Below are 21,593 nucleotides of genomic sequence, written 5' to 3'. Positions count from 1 at the left end.
AAAGTTGGTCGTCAATTGAAAAAGTAATATCTTTATTGTCAACGTCGTATTTATTTCCATCATATTTACTATCTGCATATTGTTTCTTTATATGTTTAATTGTACCTTTTACCTTCTTCAAATATTCATTATCATAAAGTTAACTAGTGTTAAATTTCCATAGTCCCTTACCCCGTTCCAAATTGTTTTTTTTTTTTATTATTATTTCTAATGTAATGATCGACTGGTCTGTTCAATATCCTGGTTTAATATCTGCTTTATCTATTATATTTAAAAAGATTGTCAGTTGTAAGACAGGAATCTAGGTTAGCTTGCTTAAATAGTTTTCTTTCTTTCACGAGTACCTGTGGTAGTCTTGCTGTAGTATCATAAAACAGTCAGATAAATTATATTCTTCAACTATATCAAGTATGTGTTGCCTAGCCTGAGGATTGTTTACATTTCTATAATTATAGGTATCTTTTTCTGGGTTAAGTACGATATTGTAATCTCCAAATATAATTATTTCTGTATTTTCAAGTTAATCTCGAGTCTTTTTTAAGTATTCATGAAACATTGGATCATCAATGTTGTGGCCGTATACAGTTATAAGCGTTAATCTTCTTTTCTCAATTGTAATATCAACAGCTATAAAATTGCCACCTCTATCTTTTTTAACTTCGTGTATATAAGATTCAAAATGATTACTCAACATAATACTCACGCCTCTACAATTTGACAGTAAAAATTAAAAATACACATAAAACCCCACTGTGACTCAATATGAACCTCTATTCGAGGTGCAAAATTAGTGTCTTGGAGACAAAAAACATTAAAATCCCTAAAATTTGTTTGTAAATAATTCAATACATCAAGTCTTTTTACCTTTGACCCGAAGCCCTGACAGTTTTCAGACGTGATTTTTATACAATAAGACATAATATTAACTAGCTGTAAGTCTTATCGATTAGGCAAACATTTGTATTAGTTTTGAAAATTATAGACAGTATCATATAACATAAAGTCAGTGACAAATATGTTTTTCCATTTTATCTCCTCCCTTTGCAAGCATTCCAATAGTAAGTACCTGTTTACTTTGAAATAACTGTTTACTTTTAACGTGTAAGTATATACATGACCATGAAAAAACCATGTGACCCCTGGCATCAGTCAATGAGTCTTAGAAGGACGAACAAGCTGTATGATGCAGCTGCTTTAGTATACTGTGTCTATTACTAAATTTCAAAAGTGCAATCAACTGTGAGTTTAACGTACATCTATCTTGCAGGAAATGAACAAAAAGAAAAGATAAAAGAAAAGGTCATAGAGAGGGACAGAGAAAAGATGATTTTGGCAGACGATACTACGTTGCCTGGCAATCCGCAGATAGATCCTTCTGCAGGTAAATACGACAAAACAAACTCTTATTTTCCTTCTTTAGCGGTTATTTATCTCATCTGCATCAAACTATTACAACAATATGCTAGAAACTGTAAGTATGACAGTACATCTGTGTTGGTACTGACAATTCTAGTGATTATTTTAAACTTGTGTTCGCAACACAAGTCTACATTCCTAGATATTTAGGTCATTGCTGTGGCATTGTTAAGCAGGTCTGAGTCTTACAAGGAGTAATTATTTCCTACAAGGGATCCAGGGGACAATATGTATTCGCCTGTACCAGCCAACAATTAACCAGGACGGGATGGTTTACATTTATATCTCGATCCTGAGACCACGTGTCCTAACGGTCACGGGACTCAGGGTAACTATACCTGGTGAGTTAAGTAATGTAGTTTTGTGTTGCAAACAATAGTTACAAAGTTACTCAGGACGGTCAAATTTGGTCTAAAATCCAAATGGTTAGTCAGCATATAAAACTAACATGTGCTTAGTTTAAAAAACAAACAATTCAAGCGTAAATAATTGATGACATCTTTACCTGGCAATCCGCAGATTGTTCCTTCTGCAGGTAAATACGACAACACTGTTTTCCGTTCTGTAGCGGTCTTTTATCTAAGCTACATCCAATCAACACATAAGCGCGCTACAAACTATAAGTGTGAAAGTACATCTGTGTCGGTACTGCCAATTATGATGTAATTGTAACTTTTGTTTGCATCAGAAGACTATATTCCTTATTATTTTGACCATTACTGTGGCCTTCATCAGTAGGATTGAGACTTACCAGGAGTAATTATTTTGAACGTGGGATCCAGGAGGCCGTATACATTCGCCTGTAACATCCAGCCATTAACCAGAGCGGTATGGTGTACATTTATATCTCGATCCTGAGACCACGTGTCCGAACGGTCACGGGGCCCAATGCAACAACACCTGGTATGTTAAGGAATGTAGCCTTGTGTTGCGAACTAAAATTACAAAGTTCCTCAGGACGCTCAAATTTGGTCTAAAATCCCAAAGGATAGCCAGCTTATAATACTAACATGTGCTAAGTTTATGAGTCTTCGAAGGACAAAAAAGCTGTATTATGCAGCGGCTTTGGTATACTGTAACTATTACTAAATTTTCAAAAGTGCAACTTACATTTATTTAGCAGGAAATAAACAAAAAGAAATGGTCAAAGAAAAGGTTAAAGAGAAGGACAGAGAAAAGGTGATTTTGGCAGACGATACATCTTTGCCTGGCAATCCGCAGATAGTTCCTTCTGCAGGTAAATACGACAAAACATCTTTTTACTTTTGTAGCGGTCTACACGCTATAGACTTCAACAATCTTGAATCAAGAGAACCAGGTCATTTTTTTTTTACATATAATTTTTTTGAATTTCTTTATGAAATAATAAGAAGCTACAAAGTGATAATACAGTTTGTAAATGTCTTCAAACAAACAATAAGTATATAAGTACCGATATCATATGAATATGGAAGAAAACCGTTACCCTCAAATGCAGAAAATAAGATATCGTAATACAACCAAAACTCATTGTCACGAGAAATAGTCATTTGTGGCTTAAAGTAATCGTCTATGAATCCATTAAAGTGATATAGAAAAAGTCCGTTTTAATATTTCAGACAAAAAGCCTGACGTCTCAAAGAAAAGGAAGAAGAATAGTAGGCGTACAAGGACGAAAAGTAGCGATGGTAGGTACATTTTTCATTTTCCAGAATCTCTTTTCAGGGGTTTTAAGCACATGACCCATCTGTTTAAACAGTAGTTTAGACAATATGGATTTCCAACTTGTTGGCCTCTATCAGCAACGATGAGACGTAACAGGACAAAACATCTGTATGATATTTAAGCATTGAATTGCTTTCAGTTGGCATTCATAGGCAATATGTATGTCAACTGGACAAAGGCAAATTCAATGAAGCGCGCTAGTTTATATTTACCATTTTTGGAATCTGTTCATCTCATAAAAATATCAATTAAACTTATTGTTGTTTGGTAATAGTTTAAATAATGTATGTATCGTGTATGCTTGTTCATTGAATAAAACAGTCATCGTTCAGGGATGGTCAGTAGTATCCAACAAAAAATGTATGACAATAATAATAATGACGTCAACAATCGAGCCATGGCATTCATAGCCTATATGAATGCCAACTGAAATTGGTAGGGTTATATAATGGCAAACTTTAAAGGTGCAATAGCATGTGTGTCTGTCTGTGTGTATCGTTCATCTTTGTAATATTGCAAAGTTCATAACTTACATTTACTCTACATTGTCCCGTTACAATGCATAAAGATGATAGTACGTATTATGAGGTAATATCACCTTTTTTCCAGGTGACCACTATTGTAAAGTCATCAATCAGATGGTGACATTTTTTTCTAACAACTTCCCAAACTGACGTTAAAAGATTGAAATGACTGAATAGTTGCCATTTTTTCGGATACAAAAATATTTCATCCTCTTATGATTAAGAGCTGTGTTTTTTAAATATATACGATAGGGGGCTTTTTTTCTAGAATACTTCATACATGTTTTCTTTCATGAAGTGAATCACGATATTTCCTTAGAACTCTTTAGCTTCAGCTACTGCAACCTTACTGTTGTCTAGCCGTAAAATATCAATCAAACATTCCTCATAAAGAGCTTCATTTTCGCCCCATTATAAGATTTGATGTTGGTTGTGTTTTGTCGTTTCTTAATTTTTGAACCTGTTTCTTCTTTATTTAAAAAAAAAGTGTGAACAGGTTATTTAGTTGTTATGATGTACTCCTTTACTAACAAATCCTAAGGTGCGAAAAGTTTGGTTCCTTTAAAAATATAAAGCAACAATTTTGCATTAAGATTGATAAATAGATTACTATTTTGTCACATCGTGGTGTGCAAATATATTCCTTAGCCATGATTTTGGCAAAAGACTAGTGATCCTGAATTTTGCGAACCGTTAATACCTACATTATTTGTGTACAAAGTAGAATGAATTTAAAACACATATTTTTGTAAATTGATTAATCTCATTAAAGAGATGCATAGTTACAGGATTTGACTTATGTATAATATAACAGGTCCACAGTAGTTCCAACTTTGTGACTCCTAGCATCGACAATGAGTCTAGAAGAACTTAAAAGCTGTATGATGCAGCGACTTTGGTAGACTGTATCTAATACTAAATTTCAAAATTGCAATCACCTGTGTGTTTAACGTTCCTCTATCTTGCAGGAAATGGACAGACAGAAAAGGTCAAAGAGAGAGACACCGAAAAGGTGTTATTGGAAGACGATACTACTTCGCCTTGTAATTCGCAGACAGTTCTTTCTGCAGGTAAATACAACAAAACCTCTTATTTTCCCTTCTGTAGCGGTCATTTATCTCATCTGCATCCATTTATCACATCCATATGCTCGAACATGTAAGTATGAAAGTTCTTTTGTGTTGGTACTGACAACTCTGATGCCAACACAAGACTACACTGTACACTACAGGAGTAATTATTATGAACGTGGGATCCAGTAGGCCATATACATTCGACTGTACCAGCCAGCTTTTAACCAGGACGGGGGTATATACATTTATGTCTCGATCCTGAGACCACGTGTCCGAAAGGTCACGGGACCCGTGGTAACTACACAAGGCAGGTTTAAGTATGCTGTCTTGTGTTGCGAACAAAAGTTTCAAAAATACATCAGGACGCTCGAATTTGATCTATAATCCGAATGGATAGCCAGCATATACAACTAGCATGTGCTTAATTCCATGTGTAGCGCACTGTAGTTTAAAAGACCAATTCAAGTGTAAATAATCTATGACAATTTTTTTTTCTATCTTAAGTAGTTAAGTGCTTCCTCACGTTGTATAAACTATTACTCACTTTAAAAAGTGAAATTACCTGTGTGTGTAACGTACACCTATCTTGCAGGAAATGAACAGACAGAAAAGGTCAAAGAGAGGGACACCCACAAGGTGTTATTGGAGGGCGATACTACTTTGCCTGGCCATCCGCAGATAGTTCCTTATGCAGGTAAATACGACAAAACTTCTAATTTCCTTTCTGTAGCGGTCATTTGTTTTAGCTACATCAGGTCAACACATGAGCACGCTTCAAACTGTAAGTGTGAAAGTTCATCTGTGTTGGTACTTACAAATGTGATGTGTTTTTTTTTTACTTTTGATCGCAACATAAGACTGCATACCTAAATATTTCGACCATTACAGTGGCCTTCTTTAGTAACACTGAGACTTACAAGGAATGAATATTTTGAACGTGGGATCCTGGAACCCACATACATTCGCCTGCACCAGCTAACCATTAACCAGGATGGGATGATGTGTATGTATGATTCGACCATGATATCACGTGTCCGAAAGGTCACGGGACCCTAGGTAGCTACACCTGACGAGTCTTAGTGATACTAAGGTAGGCAATATTTGTGGTTGAAATGTTAAGGATTGTGGTCTTGTATTGCGAACAAATATTACAAAACCAATCAGAACGCTCGAATTTGCACAATAATCCAGATCGATAGCCAGCATGTAACACTAGCATGTGATTAAGCACATTAAACATATGTGTAGCGCACTGTAGTTTATATGACTAACTAAAGTGTAAATAATTCATGACAAATTTGTTTCCATATTGAGCAATTAAGTTCTTTCTCACGTATTATTTATTTAAAAATTACTGTGTTTACTTTTATTGTGTAAGCATATACATGATCATCAAAATATTTGTGACCCCTAGCCTCACCTATGATTCTTAGAAGGACGAAAAAGCTGTATGATCCAGCTGCTTTTATATACTGTAACTATTACTCACTTTAAAAAGTGAAATTACCTGTGTGTGTAACGTACACCTATCTTGCAGGAAATAAACAGACAGAAAAGGTCAAAGAGAGGGACAACGTAAACGTGTTACTAGAAGACGATGCCAATTCGCCTTGCAATTCGCAGACAGTTCTTTCTGCAGGTAAATACCTCTTATTTTTCCTTTTGTAGCATTCATGTATCACATCAATATGCTCGAAAATGTAAGTATGGAAGTTCATCTGTGTTGGTACTGACAATTCTGATGGGTTTTATTTGTAAACAACTTATGTTGGCAACACAAGATTACACTGTACATTCCTTAGTACTTCGACCATTACTGCGGCCTCAGGACTAAGACTTACCAGGAGTAATTATTTTCAACGTGGGATCAAGTAGGCCATATACATTCGACTGTACCAGCCAAAAGTTTCAAAATACATCAGGACACTCGAATTAACTACGCCTGACCAGTCTTAGTCATACCGCGTTAGGCGATAGTTGTTGTAGAAAAATTAAGGATAGTAGTCCTGTGTTGAATTTTCTTTTACAAATTTATCAGAACGCTCAAATTTGAACTTTAATTCGAATGGATAGCCAGCATATAATACTAACATGTGTGTAGCGCAATGTAGTTTAACAGACCAATTCCAGTGTAAATAATTTATGACAAGTTTGTTTCTATCTTGAGCAGTTAAGTGCTTCCTCACATTCTATTTACTTTAAAATAACTGTGTTAACTTTTATTGTTTACGCATATACATGACTAAAATACTGCGATACCTAGCATCATCGATGTCTACGACGGACGAAATACCCGTATCCTATGTGTGTAACGGACATCTTTCTTTCAGAAAATAAACAGAAAGAAAAGGTCAAAGAAAAGGACAGCGAAAAGGTGTTATTGGAGGACGATATTACTTTGCCTGTTTATCCACAGATAGTTCCTTCTACAGGTAAATACGACTAAACCTCTAAATTCCCTTTTGTACTGGGCATTTATCTTAGCTACATCTCGTTATCACATCAGCACGCTCCAAAATATAAGTATGAAACTTCTTCGGTGTTGGAACTGACAATTCAGTAGCAATTTTCATAAAGCAGTAAAGTGTTAGTTTACGAATCATTTATTTTAGAAATTACTGTGTTCACTTTTATTGTGTAAGCATATACATGACCATCAAAATATTTGTGACCCCTAGCCTCACCTACGATTCTTAGAAGGACGAAAAAGCTATATGATCCAGCTGCTTTTATATGAAATAACTATTACTCACTTTAAAAAGTGAAATTACCTGTGTGTGTAACGTACACCTATCTTGCAGGAAATGAACAGACAGAAAAGGTCAAAGAGAGGGACACCCACAAGGTGTTATTGGAGGGCGATACTACTTTGCCTGGCCATCCGCAGATAGTTCCTTATGCAGGTAAATACGACAAAACTTCTTATTTCCTGTCTGTAGCGGTCATTCATTTTAGCTACATCAGGTCAAGGTACTTACAAATGTGATGGGTTTTTTTTTTTTACTTTTGTTCGCAACATAAGACTGCATACCTAAATATTTCGACCATTACAGTGGCCTTCTTTAGTAACACTGAGACTTACAAGGAATGAATATTTTGAACGTGGGATCCGGGAACCCACATACATTCGCGTGCACCAGCTAACCATTAACCAGGATGGGATGATGTGTATGTATGATTCGACCATGATATCACGTGTCCTAAAGGTCACGGGACCCTAGGTAGCTACACCTGACGAGACTTAGTGATACTAAGGTAGGCAATATTTGTGGATGAAATGTTAAGGATTGTGGTCTTGTATTGCGAACAAATATTACAAAATCAATCAGAACGCTCGAATTTGCACAATAATCCAGATCGATAGCCAGCATGTAACACTAACATGTGCTTAATCGCACATTAAACATATGTGTAGCGCACTGTAGTTTATATGACCAACTAAAGTGTAAATAATTCATGACAAATTTGTTTCCATATTGAGCAATTAAGTTCTTTCTCACGTATTATTTATTTAAAATTACTGTGTTTACTTTTATTGTGTAAGCATATACATGATATTCAAAATATTGGTGACCCCTAGCCTCACCTATGATTCTTAGAAGGACGAAAAAGCTGTATGATTCAGCTGCTTTTATATACTGTAACTATTACTCACTTTAAAAAGTGAAATTACCTGTGTGTGTAACGTACACCTATCTTGCAGGAAATAAACAGAAAGAAAAGGTCAAAGAGAGGGACAACGTAAACGTGTTATTAGAAGACGATGCTACTACGTCTTGCAATTCGCAGACAGTTCTTTCTGCAGGTAAATACCTCTTATTTTTCCTTTTGTAGCATTCATTTATCACATCAATTTGCTCGAAAATGTAAGTATGGAAGTTCATCTGTGTTGGTAGTGACAATTCTGATGGGTTTTATTTGTAAACAACTTATGTTGGCAACACAAGATTACACTGTACATTCCTTAATACTTCGACCATTACTGCGGCCTCAGGACTAAGACTTACCAGGAGAAATTATTTTGAACGTGTGATCAAGTAGGCCATATACATTCGACTCTCCAAAAGTTTCAAAATGCATTAGGACACTCGAATTAACTACGCCTGACCAGTCTTAGTCATACCGCGTTAGGCGATAGTTGTTGTAGAAAAATTAAGGATTGTAGTCCTGTGTTGAATTTTCTTTTAAAAATTTATCAGAACGCTCAAATTTGAACTTTAATCCGAATGGATAGCCAGCATATAATGCTAACATGTGTGTAGCGCAATGTAGTTTAACAGACCAATTCCAGTGTAAATAATTTATGACAAGTTTGTTTCTATCTTGAGCAGTTAAGTGCTTCCTCACATTCTATTTACTTTAAAATAACTGTGTTAACTTTTATTGTTTACGCATATACATGACTAAAATACTGCGATACCTAGCACCATCGATGTCTACGACGGACGAAATACCCGTATCCTATGTGTGTAACGGACATCTTTCTTTCAGAAAATGAACAGAAAGAAAAGGTCAAAGAAAAGGACAGCGAAAAGGTGTTATTGGAGGACGATATTACTTTGCCTGTTTATCCACAGATAGTTCCTTCTACAGGTAAATACCACTAAACCTCTAATTTCCCTGTTGTACTGGGCATTTATCTTAGCTACATCTCGTTATCACATCAGCACGCTCCAAACTATAAGTATGAAACTTCTTCTGTGTTGGAACTGACAATTCAGTAGCAATTTTCATAAAGCAGTTAAGTGCTAGTTTACGTATTATTTATTTTAAAAATTACTGTGTTCACTTTTATTGTGTAAGCATATACATGACCATCAAAATATTTGTGACCCCTAGCCTCACCTATGATTCTTTGAAGGACGAAAAAGCTGTATGATCCAGCTGCTTTTATATACTGTAACTATTACTCACTTTAAAAAGTGAAAACACCTGTGTGTGTAACGTACAACTATTTGGCAGGAAATGAACAGACAGAAAAGGTCAAAGAGAGAGACACCGAAAAGGTGTCATTGGAGGGCGATACTACTTTGACTGGCAATCCGAAGATAGTTTCTTCTGCAGGTAAATACGACAAAACTTCTTATTTCCTTTCTGTAGCGGTCATTCATTTTAGCTACATCAGGTCAACACATGAGCACGCTTCAAACTGTAAGTGTGAAAGTCCATCTGTGTTGGTACTTACAAATGTGATGATTTTTTTTAAACCTTTGTTTGCAACACAGGACTACATTCCCAAATATTTCGACCATAACTATGGCCTTCTTAAGTAGGACTGAGACTTACAAGGAATGAATATTTTGAACGTGGGACCCCGGAACCAACATACATGCGCCTGCACCAGCTTACCATTAACCAGGATGGGATGATGTGTATGCATGATTCGATCATGAGATCACGTGTCCGAAAGGTCACGGGACCAAAGGTAACTACACCTGACGAGTCTTGATCATGCTGAGGTAGGCGCTATGTGTGGTGGACATTTTAAGGATTGTAAACTTGTGTTGCGAAAAAAAAAATACAAATTGTATTAGAACGTTCGATTTGCACTGTAATTCGAATGGATAGCCAGCATGTAACACTTACATGTGTCTAATCGTTCATTACACATGTTCAAAACCTACTTTAGTTAATAGTACAGATCAAAGTGTAAATAATTTATGACAAATATATTTCTATCTAGAGAAGTTAACTGCTATTTTACGTATTATTTATGTTTAAACCGACAGAAAGTGTCAAAGAAAAGAACAGCGATAAGGTGACTTTGGCAGACGATGATTCTTTGCCTAGCAATCCGCAGGTAGTTCATTCTGCAGGTAAATACCACACAACTTCTAATTTTCATTTCTGTAGCGGTCATTAATCTTAGCTACATCCAGTCAACATGTGTGTAGAGCACTTCAGATTATAGGGCAAAGTAAAACATAAATAGTTTATGGTAAACTTGTTTCTATCTTCAGCAGCTAAGTACTTGTTCAATGCATTATTTATTCTAAAATAACTGTTATTCACCATACAAGTTTAATTGATTTATAATTGGCACATGTATGTCATTGTTTTGATTAATTTTGTTTTGAGAAAAGGTTCCATTCACTTTCTCGAGAGCAGAAATACAAATGTCCTCCCTTTGAAGTACTTCGCGACTTTCTAACGAAAGGCTGCTTCGGAATCTCCTCACCAGGGTAGGGGTTTAGGGTTTGCATTAGTATACACTATAGTTTACTGGTCCTGAGTATGATATTCTTTAACTCTTTCCGTACCGCAAATCCGGTATTTTCCATGTACAGTCTTTTGTCCATCGATTATTTGTATGATTGTTTGAAAAGAGCGATAAGTTAAGTCTAAGTTTAAGGAAGTATATTTGCATTTTTATATATTTTATGAAATCGGCAAAAAAAGGCCCTTTTGCAATTTGTAATCAATGGTTTAAGAAAAAGAAATTCATTCTTACATTTCAATACAGAAGAAAAGATTTTTTTTACTCAAGCATATATTGAAAAGAATGAAATTGACTCTGTAAGCAATGTAGCTGCAGATGGCAATGTTACCAACATTGGAAATGTCGGCATGTTAACTTTGACAGGTACTTGCAATTGCATAAACACTATACAATTGTATTTTTCAGCAAGATGAACATTAAGGTTGTGCATAAAAGAGTTGTTCTGACCTTTGAATTTTCATTTCTAATATTTGCATTAAAAGAAAATGTTGATCGGATGAATAACAGTGATAAATTATTTTACATAGGAAGTTATAAACACATAATTGTATGTATTTAATCGAAATCTGTAATGAGGGTAAAAATGAGTGCAAAAGAAAATGATGTCGACTTTGGCAAAAAAAAAAAAAATTATCACTTCTATACATTTCGCTATAAAATACAAATTTATGTTGCTTGTATCAATCCTACTGCTGTATTACAATGATTATTTTACATAAGTGGCTATCATAAGACATCAAACTGTTTAAATTATACAATTATAAATTATGAATTATATTTCTTTTGCGTGTGCGATGTGACACTGGCTTAAAAATAAAGTTGATTACATAATTTGCTTCAAAATTTCAACAAGTGGCCCAACTTCCAGATGATACCTATGTATGTTAAACAATTAGGTGCTTACCCTCGCTTAACAAAACCTTTTTTTTTTTGTCAAAGAGAAGACCCGACCAGCCTTCTTGTTTACACTCGCTATACTTAGAGGCTTTATGACGAGTGGTTTGTAAGGACAAATATCATACTCTGGCATGCATTTAGGTATGAATATGCAGGGTAGTTAAGTAAAATGTGTTACTTTGTAGCCGATATGATGTAATATTATATATAGTGTATGATCGCTGCCTAATGTATTTTTTCTAGTATCAGCGTTAATTTCTTTTAAAACCCTTGTCTATACTGTGATTTGAGACTGGTATAAATATGAAAAGTATAATATTTTGCTTCTAAAACGATACAATAGAATCTTATATATATTGTTTTATCGCCTACTTTATCATTTTTTTCTCTAGAATCAGCATTAATTTATATTGAATGCCAAGATCGATGCAAGGGAAACAACTCACAATTTCTACAGGACTTAATGCTTATGGAAAATACACCTATATAAAAGTATAAAGCAACAACCAGTTCTGAACTCAAAGCCGAGACCTCCGAACTCAAGAGAGGCCCAACGAACTTTACAATTTATAAATAAATATGAGCAATATCAAGCAAGTTTAGCTTAGCGTTAATAATACCTTGACATCATAATAATCAGAACGTCACATCTGACACAAAGGTTGTAGACTCTTCAAACTAGCTGCGTTAAATACTCGACAGTCTAAGTGTTAAAGTTGAGATTTCTTTTGGCAGGTTTAAATGAAAAACTACTTTTAAGTACTTAAAATAATTATTAAAACTACATTTGTACATATTGTTAGTTACATTTGTACATATTGTTAGCTTTAGCTTTAGCTTATATATTTTATTCCTTTTCTGTTCTCACTCTAGGCAGCGATATTAATTCTTTAGACCTATTGTACAGTAATGAAATCAACATTGACGAAATTGCTATATGGTGATCGACAAACTAAGTTATGATTGTTTTTCTTAATAAAGTAGATGCTTTTGCAGATAGTCTAAACATGCGTATGTCCCCGAGGTTTACCATAACTTGTTTTTGTTTTCTTCCTTCTTTTTTGTGAGTGCTTCTTTTTTGGTGTATTTCGTTCGATAATTTTAGCGTGGATAAGCCAAATTTCTGTTATTGCTTTTACACTACAAAATGTAGATATCAAATTTCTGCACAAACTTTAACTTTTTCTTTTAGTGAACATCCTTTTGTATTTTATAGCATTCCGAAAGTTGTGTTATTTGTTACGTCATAACTGAACTTTTTGTGACAACACAGCTTGAAACAAATTCATGATACTCAAGTTACTAAATAGAAAAATAGGTACAGTTTGCATACGACCATAGTTTTGTCTGGGGTTTTTTATCTTTCTCCTCCTATCACACTTCTGTCTCATGTTAGGAAAACAACAACATAAGTTAATACATGTACTTTATTCAGACAAAAACAAAACTGCCACAAAGAAAAAGAAAAGTCCGACAAAAGGAAAAGCAAAACAAGGTAAGACATATGTATTTTTCAGTCATTTTTTCGAAATCAATGCTACATTTTCTAATTCTAATTTTGTCATTTTCTAATTTGCTTCATAACATGAATTTGTCTAATATGTGTGATTTCAAAAGGACAACTTTTATTAGTGTCATAGAATATTGTTGAACATGACCATAGTACGCATCCTGAAAAGAACATGAAAGTATTACATTTTCGTTATGAATCTGTCAATTGTTCATACCTTAAGCTCACACAGACAGACAGACAGATATAGATAGAAAGATGTTTTTCGTAATTTTGACTTTGTTATATCCTTTAGATATTGTGTATCAAACGACAATTTATGCCGGAGGCAACGTGATTGTTGGAGACAGCAACGCTATGGTGTTTGAAGCTACACCTTCTACAGGTATATCAATAACCTACAATGCCTGACTGTGTTATCGTTGTTGGTTATTTTTAAAATAGCATATTGACGAATAAATGCAACGCGGTATTTAAAAACATTGCAACATCAAATATTCCTTTAATAGTGAGACAACGATGGTTACTGGTCTCTGTTGATTGTTCGATTTGTACCTGATAAAGGGCACACAACATGAAGTTGTTTACATTCATTTGTAACACATTGCATAACAAATATTGATCCAAAGGTTAAAAATATGAACTATTTGTTGTCATTGAACTGTTTATCAATCACTTAAAACAAAAGCAACGATTGATAATATCTTAGTCTAGATGTCTTAGAAACGGTATAGTTTAGATGTACATGCATATTATTTATTTTGCGTTGCTTGAAAATATTATGAATGGGACAATTATCATATTATGTTTTGTTATAGATGTGCCTCACAAGAAAATTAGACAGCAGCTTCACGATATTTTGAAAGCAAACGGATCAGTTGGAGGAAACCCGAAGGTGAACACAATGCAACTACAGAAGCTAGAATCATGCTTTAATCAACGGCATGGTAAGAGTTTTAAAAGTGTATATGACAACTCACTGTTAACGTACTTAGAACAGTCAAAGGAGGTTTTTGTTCTAAGAATGTTAGGTGATCAATGGTTTGTCCACATGCGTGATATTTCCAATACACCAAATTCGGGTTCCAACACTCATGTAAGTAATGAAGATTCATTGAAAACTAACAAAACAAAAGATTCACCTAAAAATAACCCATCTGCGTTAATTCGCCCTACGCTTGATCACAGTCAGAAAAGGGAACACATTCCGAATAAATGTACTGCATTTAATGACTTCTTGAAATTTGTAGATAATTTTCGTGGAGGAAGGTATTTGCTTTTGATTTCCAAAACAGATTTTAGCAGAAACGTGGATGCTCTCGCAAATATTCCATGGCTTTGCGTATTTGATTTTGATGTTGATAGTCGCACAGATGGTTTGTTCTATAGGGTTGAAGATGTTTTCAGAAAACAGGGGAAAGGACTGTACCCTTGCACTTGGTTCGATCCTCCGAATATACAAACATTCGGGACGGAATGGTGTTTCATTTCAGGGGTAACAAAAGAACCGGAAAGCAAAACGCCAGACAGTTTCAAATTGTGGTATCCACATATCAAAAAAAGAATTGAGCAACATGTCGACAAGATTAACGAAATGCTAGATACAGTTAGCGTTTTGACAGTGGTTGCGTGCTGGCCAGAGGATAGAGCCACAGGTTTGAAGTTCCAAAAAATAATTTCTGCATTAAATGAATCCATTGCGCCTGCCCCAAAGGTTGTTGTTATTGGTATTCCGCCAGCAGAACACCAATCTCTAATAGACGAAATGATTTCTCCAAACTATCACCTTAAAGAAAAACTTGACCATGTTTTCCATGATCTGTCGACAAATCTAGGGCCGCAACAAGATAATTCATTAACATACAGATTACCAACAGATGATGGCACCACTGTAACTCGTATCAACGATACATCAGCAGCCTCTTTCAGAGAAAGTATGCAAATACTTTATCTTGACAACCCATCTCAAAGTAGTTCCTCTGATATGTCTGCTTCTGAAGAAGAAGAACGATTATTCTTCAAAGGTGGCACTTTAAGTTGGCAATCCTACTACACCGATGGCCCGGAACATTTTTATGTTGCGAGGGATCTACTTCCAACCATTGTGAATGATATTAAATGCAATTTTATCGACACGTTGAATCAAGGGTTTGTCAAAATATTCCATGCTCCTGGAGCTGGGGGAACTACCATTGGTCAAAATATACTTTGGAACTTGCATGAAATCACACCATGCGTTCAGATTAGAACAGACTCATTGGCAAAGCCACAACAAATTGCAGAAAATATATCTGTTCTTTACAAGGAGACTCATAGTCCCATTGTCGTCCTATTTGATGGATCAGACAAAAACAAGTTTGAACAAATACAACAACAACTGCATCACGTGATTGTGGTTTTTATATATTTAGAACGTGTGTCTGAAACAAAGATCAATCTTGATAAACATGAGTATTTTCTCAAAGGAACCTTGTCTAAAGGAGAAGCTAGGCGTATGGGACCGAAATTTATTCGGTGTTGTCATGATAATGTCAAAAAGAAGGACCAGATCCAAAAGCTTGTTGATGGGGTCGAGAAAGGTGTAAATCATCATCTCGTCGAGTTTGGGTTAGTCATTCATCTACAAGAGTTCAAAGGAGTGGCGAAGTATGTGGCTGAGTACTTAAAGGTGGACATAAAGAGTAAAGAGTTGAATAAGAATCAGCGAGTTCTTGGTTATCTGTCACTAGTCAAATTTTACGGCCAAGGAACCATGCCGTGTCAAATGTTTGGAACTTTGTTGGGAAGGTCTGCAGATTATAAGTTCACGTATGACAAATTTCCGGCTAGCATCAAAGAATTCACAGTTCCAGTTGAGTCAGGATTCGTTCAGAATAGCGTTAGGATATGTCATTTTCTGATAGCAAGAGAAATCCTAGATCAGATTTTATCGAGAGTGTTAACTTGCAATCAGGGCTTGAACTTGAGTCCGTTAGCAAAGAACCATCTCCAACCCTTTGTTTTGGAGTTTATAAAAGATCTGAAAACCCGACAAGACCAAACAGGTCAAAAATCAAAAACAATGCTTGATATAATAATACAAACGTTCATTTATCGTGAAGGTGGAGCAGATGACACTCAACTGAAAAAACGTCAGTTCTCACGACTGATAGAAAGCATACCATCGGAGCAACCCTTTACTGAACGCCTTCGTGTGATGGAAACACTTGCGGAGTCTTTTCCTTTCATCTCAAGTTTGTGGGCGCACCTAGGGAGAGCATATTCCTTGCTTTGTCCTACACAACATGAGAAAACTGAAACATTTTTCCAGGAAGCGATAAAAGGTTGTCAAGCAAAGGAAAGTCACACTGATTCTGAAAATGACGATTTCGTTCCGAGCTTTGTATATCATATGTACGGAATGTTTTACCTTCAGCGGATTAAAGCTGAAATAGCAAAGTGCAGGAAACAAGATAATTCAGAGATGCAATTTCAGGATGCAGTCAGGAATATGTTTATTTTAGCAAATACTGCATGCAAAGCATTTTCAGATTGCAGAAAATTTGGATATGCAGGTTGTCAGGAGTCTTTTGGCTGTATTGGAGAAATAAACGTACGGCTATGCATATGTGATCTCCTGAAAAGCCACTATCATTTTGACACGATCCAAGCTCTTCGCGAAAAGTCGAGAAATGCCAATATAATTTTGTTTGTTGAAGAAAGCTTATCAAACATTCAACATCTGTTCATGAAGTGCTTTAACACTGTTGATCAGTCACATATTGATAAACAGTTTTACAGGAAAGTCACAAACTACAACATGCTTTTCAAAGGGATGATCCAAACGAACTACTTAGCTACTTTAAGTGTTCCTGATACATTCCATACCCGATGTGCAACGATTGTAGGAATGAAGCTGAAATACGGGGAGGTAAATCGGCTTGGAACAATCAATGACATCAAAGATGAAAGAGACATCAAGTTTATAATTACAATGCTAGAAAAAAACATTGATGATATCAGGCAACCAGGAGAACAATACTCCAATATGGATGTAGACTTTGTTTTCATAGATTGGATCCAGGCAATTCGACATCCCCAACAGAAAACGTCCTATTCCTTGGAAGACGTTTTAACAAACGTACGTTTTTGGCACAAAAACATATGCAGTCCCTACTCTATTTTCTACCTATTTGTCCTCCTGTGTACCCTATCGATCCACTCTCGGAGGTCTTGTGATGTTAACATTTTAAAAGAAGCAATGGCCATAAAAAGGGCAGAAATGGAAATGAAACAAATAGGTAAACAGTTCTCCAACCAAGGGAAACCAAGAGAGTGGCTAGGGAAGGAGAGTGGTATCCGATGTATCGAACGAGGAAGCACTTACCAAAACTATATCAAGGGTAAGGTCATCAACGATGAGGCAGCAAGCTATACTCTTGTAGTGTTGACAGGAACAATCCAGCCTCCAAATACATATAGACAACATGGCTCGCTCAAATTGTATGTCGAAGGAAATACCGATGTTCAAGTTAAAGTCCCATTCTGTCCATTCAAAACAGGAGAAAACCTCGTGGGAAGCAAATATGCAGGCTTTCGTGTCGAGTTTGTTCTCGCATTCACTGCCCAATTAGGGTTTGAGGCATACAACGTGAAGCTATTGAAGAAATCTACGTGCAAAAGTTGTGGAGCACAAGTAGAAATAGTTAGTGTAGAACGTCACAAGGTGTGCAGGTGCAAAGAAATGGTTGAAAACGAATTTCCATATAACACAGCAAATAAACCAAAAGCGGAAGAACACCAAAATAAGTAGAGTAGAGTAGCAGAAATAATGCACGTGTCATAAGGGATGACATCTTTTATCCAATGCTGGTTTGGCAAAGTTAGGGTTGTGATAGTATTAAAATACTGGAATTTGTACAGTAATACTTTGGTTTAAACTTTACGTCCTATAAGGTCTTGGTGGTTGACAAAATTAGGAACCCGGAGAAAAAATAGAGACCTGCGCCCAGTACCTGGCGAATACCCTACTTAGGCCTGAAACCTGCGATCCAGTAGTAGAGAGCTAGGGATCGCAGACGATCGTCTGCTGCGCCGTCCATTACAACTTGCATAAAACGATAGCGTGCTGTCCTGGTGGAGCGCTCCATTTTTAATTTGTATAGTCCCACCCAAAGAAACATCACTATTATCAAACCAATAGATGTCTATTCAGCTGACTTAACGTTCATGTCACCAGTAAAATAAGTATAGTGATACTGTGTATGTATTTGGTATTGGAATTATTGGAATATCCCCTTCGTAGATAACTTTGTCTAACGGTTTTACATGCAAGAATGAGCATCAACCGTACACTGATGTAATTAGTGTTTTCTTATGTAAATAGAGATGTATAGTGTTAGTTCGTTTCATTTCGCTGAATTATTCCCCACTCATTATCAATATGTATTGCCTGGGAATTATAGTACATCATGCAATTATTTGGCCTAATGTGTACATTGCAAGTTTTGTTGAAAATGAAACTAATCCTGAGCAGAAATTTCCATTTTGTATTACAATGGAAAATTTAAATATATCAAATAATTTACTGTATATTATTCATAAAACATTCATACAACCGTCACATGGTCATAATATCAACTGAAAATACAGTCATCATAAAATCCTTCACCATATGATCATACTACGTCATGACTTTTCGCTTAATATGTTAACGTCGTACTGTTCATGGATCTGAGATAGATATGAAATATGAAGGACATCATGCGAAGTTTTCGATCCAGACCTAACCTGGTCGTCGTGGCGATTAATTTCAAAACGTTAACTATGTATCACTTGTATTTTTTACATCATAACTCATGAAAGATTTTCATAAACTAAGCAATATCCCATGACAAATTATTCATATATTACATGAGTTTGGAAACACGTTCAGGGTGTCCTGTTGTATTATTGTGAGTGGTAGTTTACGACATATACTAGTATTGATGTAAGTAAGGGAATTTATTTTATGCTGTTTAAGGATATTTTGTAAGCACAGCTTTTATTTTATTTTATTTAGTTCGCACGCTATCAATTAATGATGTACATAGTTTATTGTTAACTATTAATTGTTTTATATTTTGATAAAGCATCTATGTTAAAACTTCATGCATTTTGTATGAATTGTATGAATTGTGTATTTAAATACTGTATACCGGAATATTTTCGCCCTTTTCCCTTGAAATCAATTTTCGCCCCAGTGTCTATTTCATCCTTCACATCTTATTACTCTGTTTATTGTTGTGTTTACTTATATTCGCTGTAATGATCAATTTGCCTTAACTATGGAAGGCGAAAAGGGGCGAAAATTAAACTGCAGCAAAAAAAAATCCAGTTTATAGTATTGAACAATATGTAATTGGTGTCTTACTGATATAAATCTAAGCATGTGCACGCCCCAATGTGTCTACCTAAAACATGTAAATATGTGTTTTGTTTATTAATTCATGTATGACAACATAGCATATGCGATTGTAACATCTTTTAACATGTTATCTGACTTATTTGCACCAACAATTTATTTTCAAATCGATATATATATCGTTTAAATGTTCCTTTATCTTTTACTTAAATTGTACCTTTCTTGATGGTTTCTATACCATTGTTTGCCTTTTAGAATGCAATTACACGGTCATGTTATGAGCTGATAGCTACAGTAGGGCACGTTTGGCAAAGCTATCTATGATAGATTTATCTGTGCTCAACTGGAATTCTCACCTCATAACCAGACAATCCTATTTTTCTGTGAATGATTTCTAACTATTTAGTAATCATTCTTTAGATAATTTATTATTGATTGATCGGTTTGATATAAGTAAAAGTCTTAAATTTGCAAAAGCTTTGGTTACTTCTGCCAAAATTTATTGTTGATGAATTCAAATAATTGTGTCTCGTTCGCGGAAAGTTTGCATAGCTCCGCCCACTTCAATTGGTGTCAACGTCATGGAAACTGTATATGGTCATATAATAAGATGATAACTCCAGTTTGCTGGATTAATGTCTATTGAATGAATGTCAGTGTAAACTGTAAATATATTCCTTATCCTTCCATTATAAAACTATCATATCTGAATACAAATTGACTGGATGCTGAGGTATTGGTCAATGTGCATGAGATTTTTAGTGGACCAAATACTTTACATAACCAAACGGAAAACATGCTTGTTCATTTTGGTCGGAAGTGGTGTACATATTGATAAGTATCGTAATGAATTATGTAGATACAATTGGGATGAACCCTTTCAAAATGTAGAATGTTTTGTGTTATCCAAATATAATACCACCAGTCAACGAGTCGAAATTTATGTTAACTACGGATATCCAAATATGGTTGTTATTACATTATCCGTACTGGATTTCTAATTTCGTGTAGTCGTTGGTGACAGCGAATATAGTGAAAATAAATCCTCAACAAAATTTACCAACAATACATTGTTATTGATTCCAACATAAATTGAACGGTATTGTCGACATTGTTATATCGGTATAAAAGTAAACAACCATTTAACTTGCTGGAAATTAAAAATCAGGATGTTCATATGAAAATGAAAAAATCAAAAATTACCGTTCCCTTTATTTGTCTATATCCTAAGAATTAACTATCAGCAATTGCATACAAAGATGTTGTGTTCTGCGTGTTTAACGTTATAATGGAGAAACACTTAAACTATCTATTTGGTAAATTCAGAGATTGAATCGAAGCTTTATCCAAATATGAAAGTGACATTTAACGTGGATGCTTTTTTCTTGACGTACAAATTATAATTTGTAATTTTTATATTCATTCACAGAGTAGAAATTAATATATGAATATGATTTTTATATTTTCATATAACTGTTATACATGTTGTCTATAAACATATGTTCCTATAGGGAACGCAATAATATTAGTGAACTTGTAAGTCACTCTTTTCATTAATGTTATGCATGTGTGTATTTAGATTTTTTGTTTGTTTGTAAACCATTTGAAATATTTTTATATAAGAAATATTATTAAGTATGTTATTTTATTATTTAAACATTTACAATAACTTGTTAATATATATGCGTTTATATGATAAAACACTTCAGTAGCTAAAAACATTGTATCATTATTAGTGTTGTTACATATAGTATCATGTGTTAAACAGGTTTATCTTTTGCTGTGTAGATTTGATTTATATACTATGTATTTAATATTGTCAACATCATTGTAACTTTTACATCATTATATGATGAAGCTAAATTTG

The 21,593-nt window shown here is 34.9% G+C and overlaps 1 protein-coding gene across 10 annotated transcripts in view; it reads left to right on the top strand.

The window, feature by feature from the left end:
• LOC110453251 overlaps positions 1-21,356 on the top strand; it is a 90,795-nt gene extending 69,439 nt beyond the window's left edge. For 5 of the 10 annotated variants that reach the window (XM_021502125.1, XM_021502126.1, XM_021502123.1 and 2 more), the window contains exons 7-21: positions 1,268-1,381; positions 2,537-2,653; positions 3,015-3,083; positions 4,613-4,714; positions 5,310-5,411; positions 6,255-6,356; positions 7,048-7,149; positions 7,519-7,620; positions 8,421-8,522; positions 9,209-9,310; positions 9,680-9,781; positions 10,447-10,533; positions 13,270-13,329; positions 13,640-13,729; positions 14,163-21,356. In XM_021502125.1, coding sequence (XP_021357800.1) covers positions 1,268-1,381; positions 2,537-2,653; positions 3,015-3,083; positions 4,613-4,714; positions 5,310-5,411; positions 6,255-6,356; positions 7,048-7,149; positions 7,519-7,620; positions 8,421-8,522; positions 9,209-9,310; positions 9,680-9,781; positions 10,447-10,533; positions 13,270-13,329; positions 13,640-13,729; positions 14,163-18,136 — 5,327 coding nt within the window. In that variant the 3' untranslated portion in view covers positions 18,137-21,356. The remainder of the gene's footprint in view (positions 1-1,267; positions 1,382-2,536; positions 2,654-3,014; positions 3,084-4,612; positions 4,715-5,309; positions 5,412-6,254; positions 6,357-7,047; positions 7,150-7,518; positions 7,621-8,420; positions 8,523-9,208; positions 9,311-9,679; positions 9,782-10,446; positions 10,534-13,269; positions 13,330-13,639; positions 13,730-14,162) is intronic. The other 5 variants (XM_021502127.1, XM_021502128.1, XM_021502129.1 and 2 more) reach the window with 5 other exon arrangements.
• Positions 21,357-21,593: the final 237 nt, after the last annotated feature.

This window comes from Mizuhopecten yessoensis, unplaced genomic scaffold, assembly GCF_002113885.1.
Source record: "Mizuhopecten yessoensis strain PY_sf001 unplaced genomic scaffold, ASM211388v2 scaffold7205, whole genome shotgun sequence".
NCBI classification, from domain to species: Eukaryota; Metazoa; Mollusca; class Bivalvia; order Pectinida; family Pectinidae; genus Mizuhopecten; species Mizuhopecten yessoensis.
This window is presented reverse-complemented; position numbering and strand designations above follow the sequence as displayed.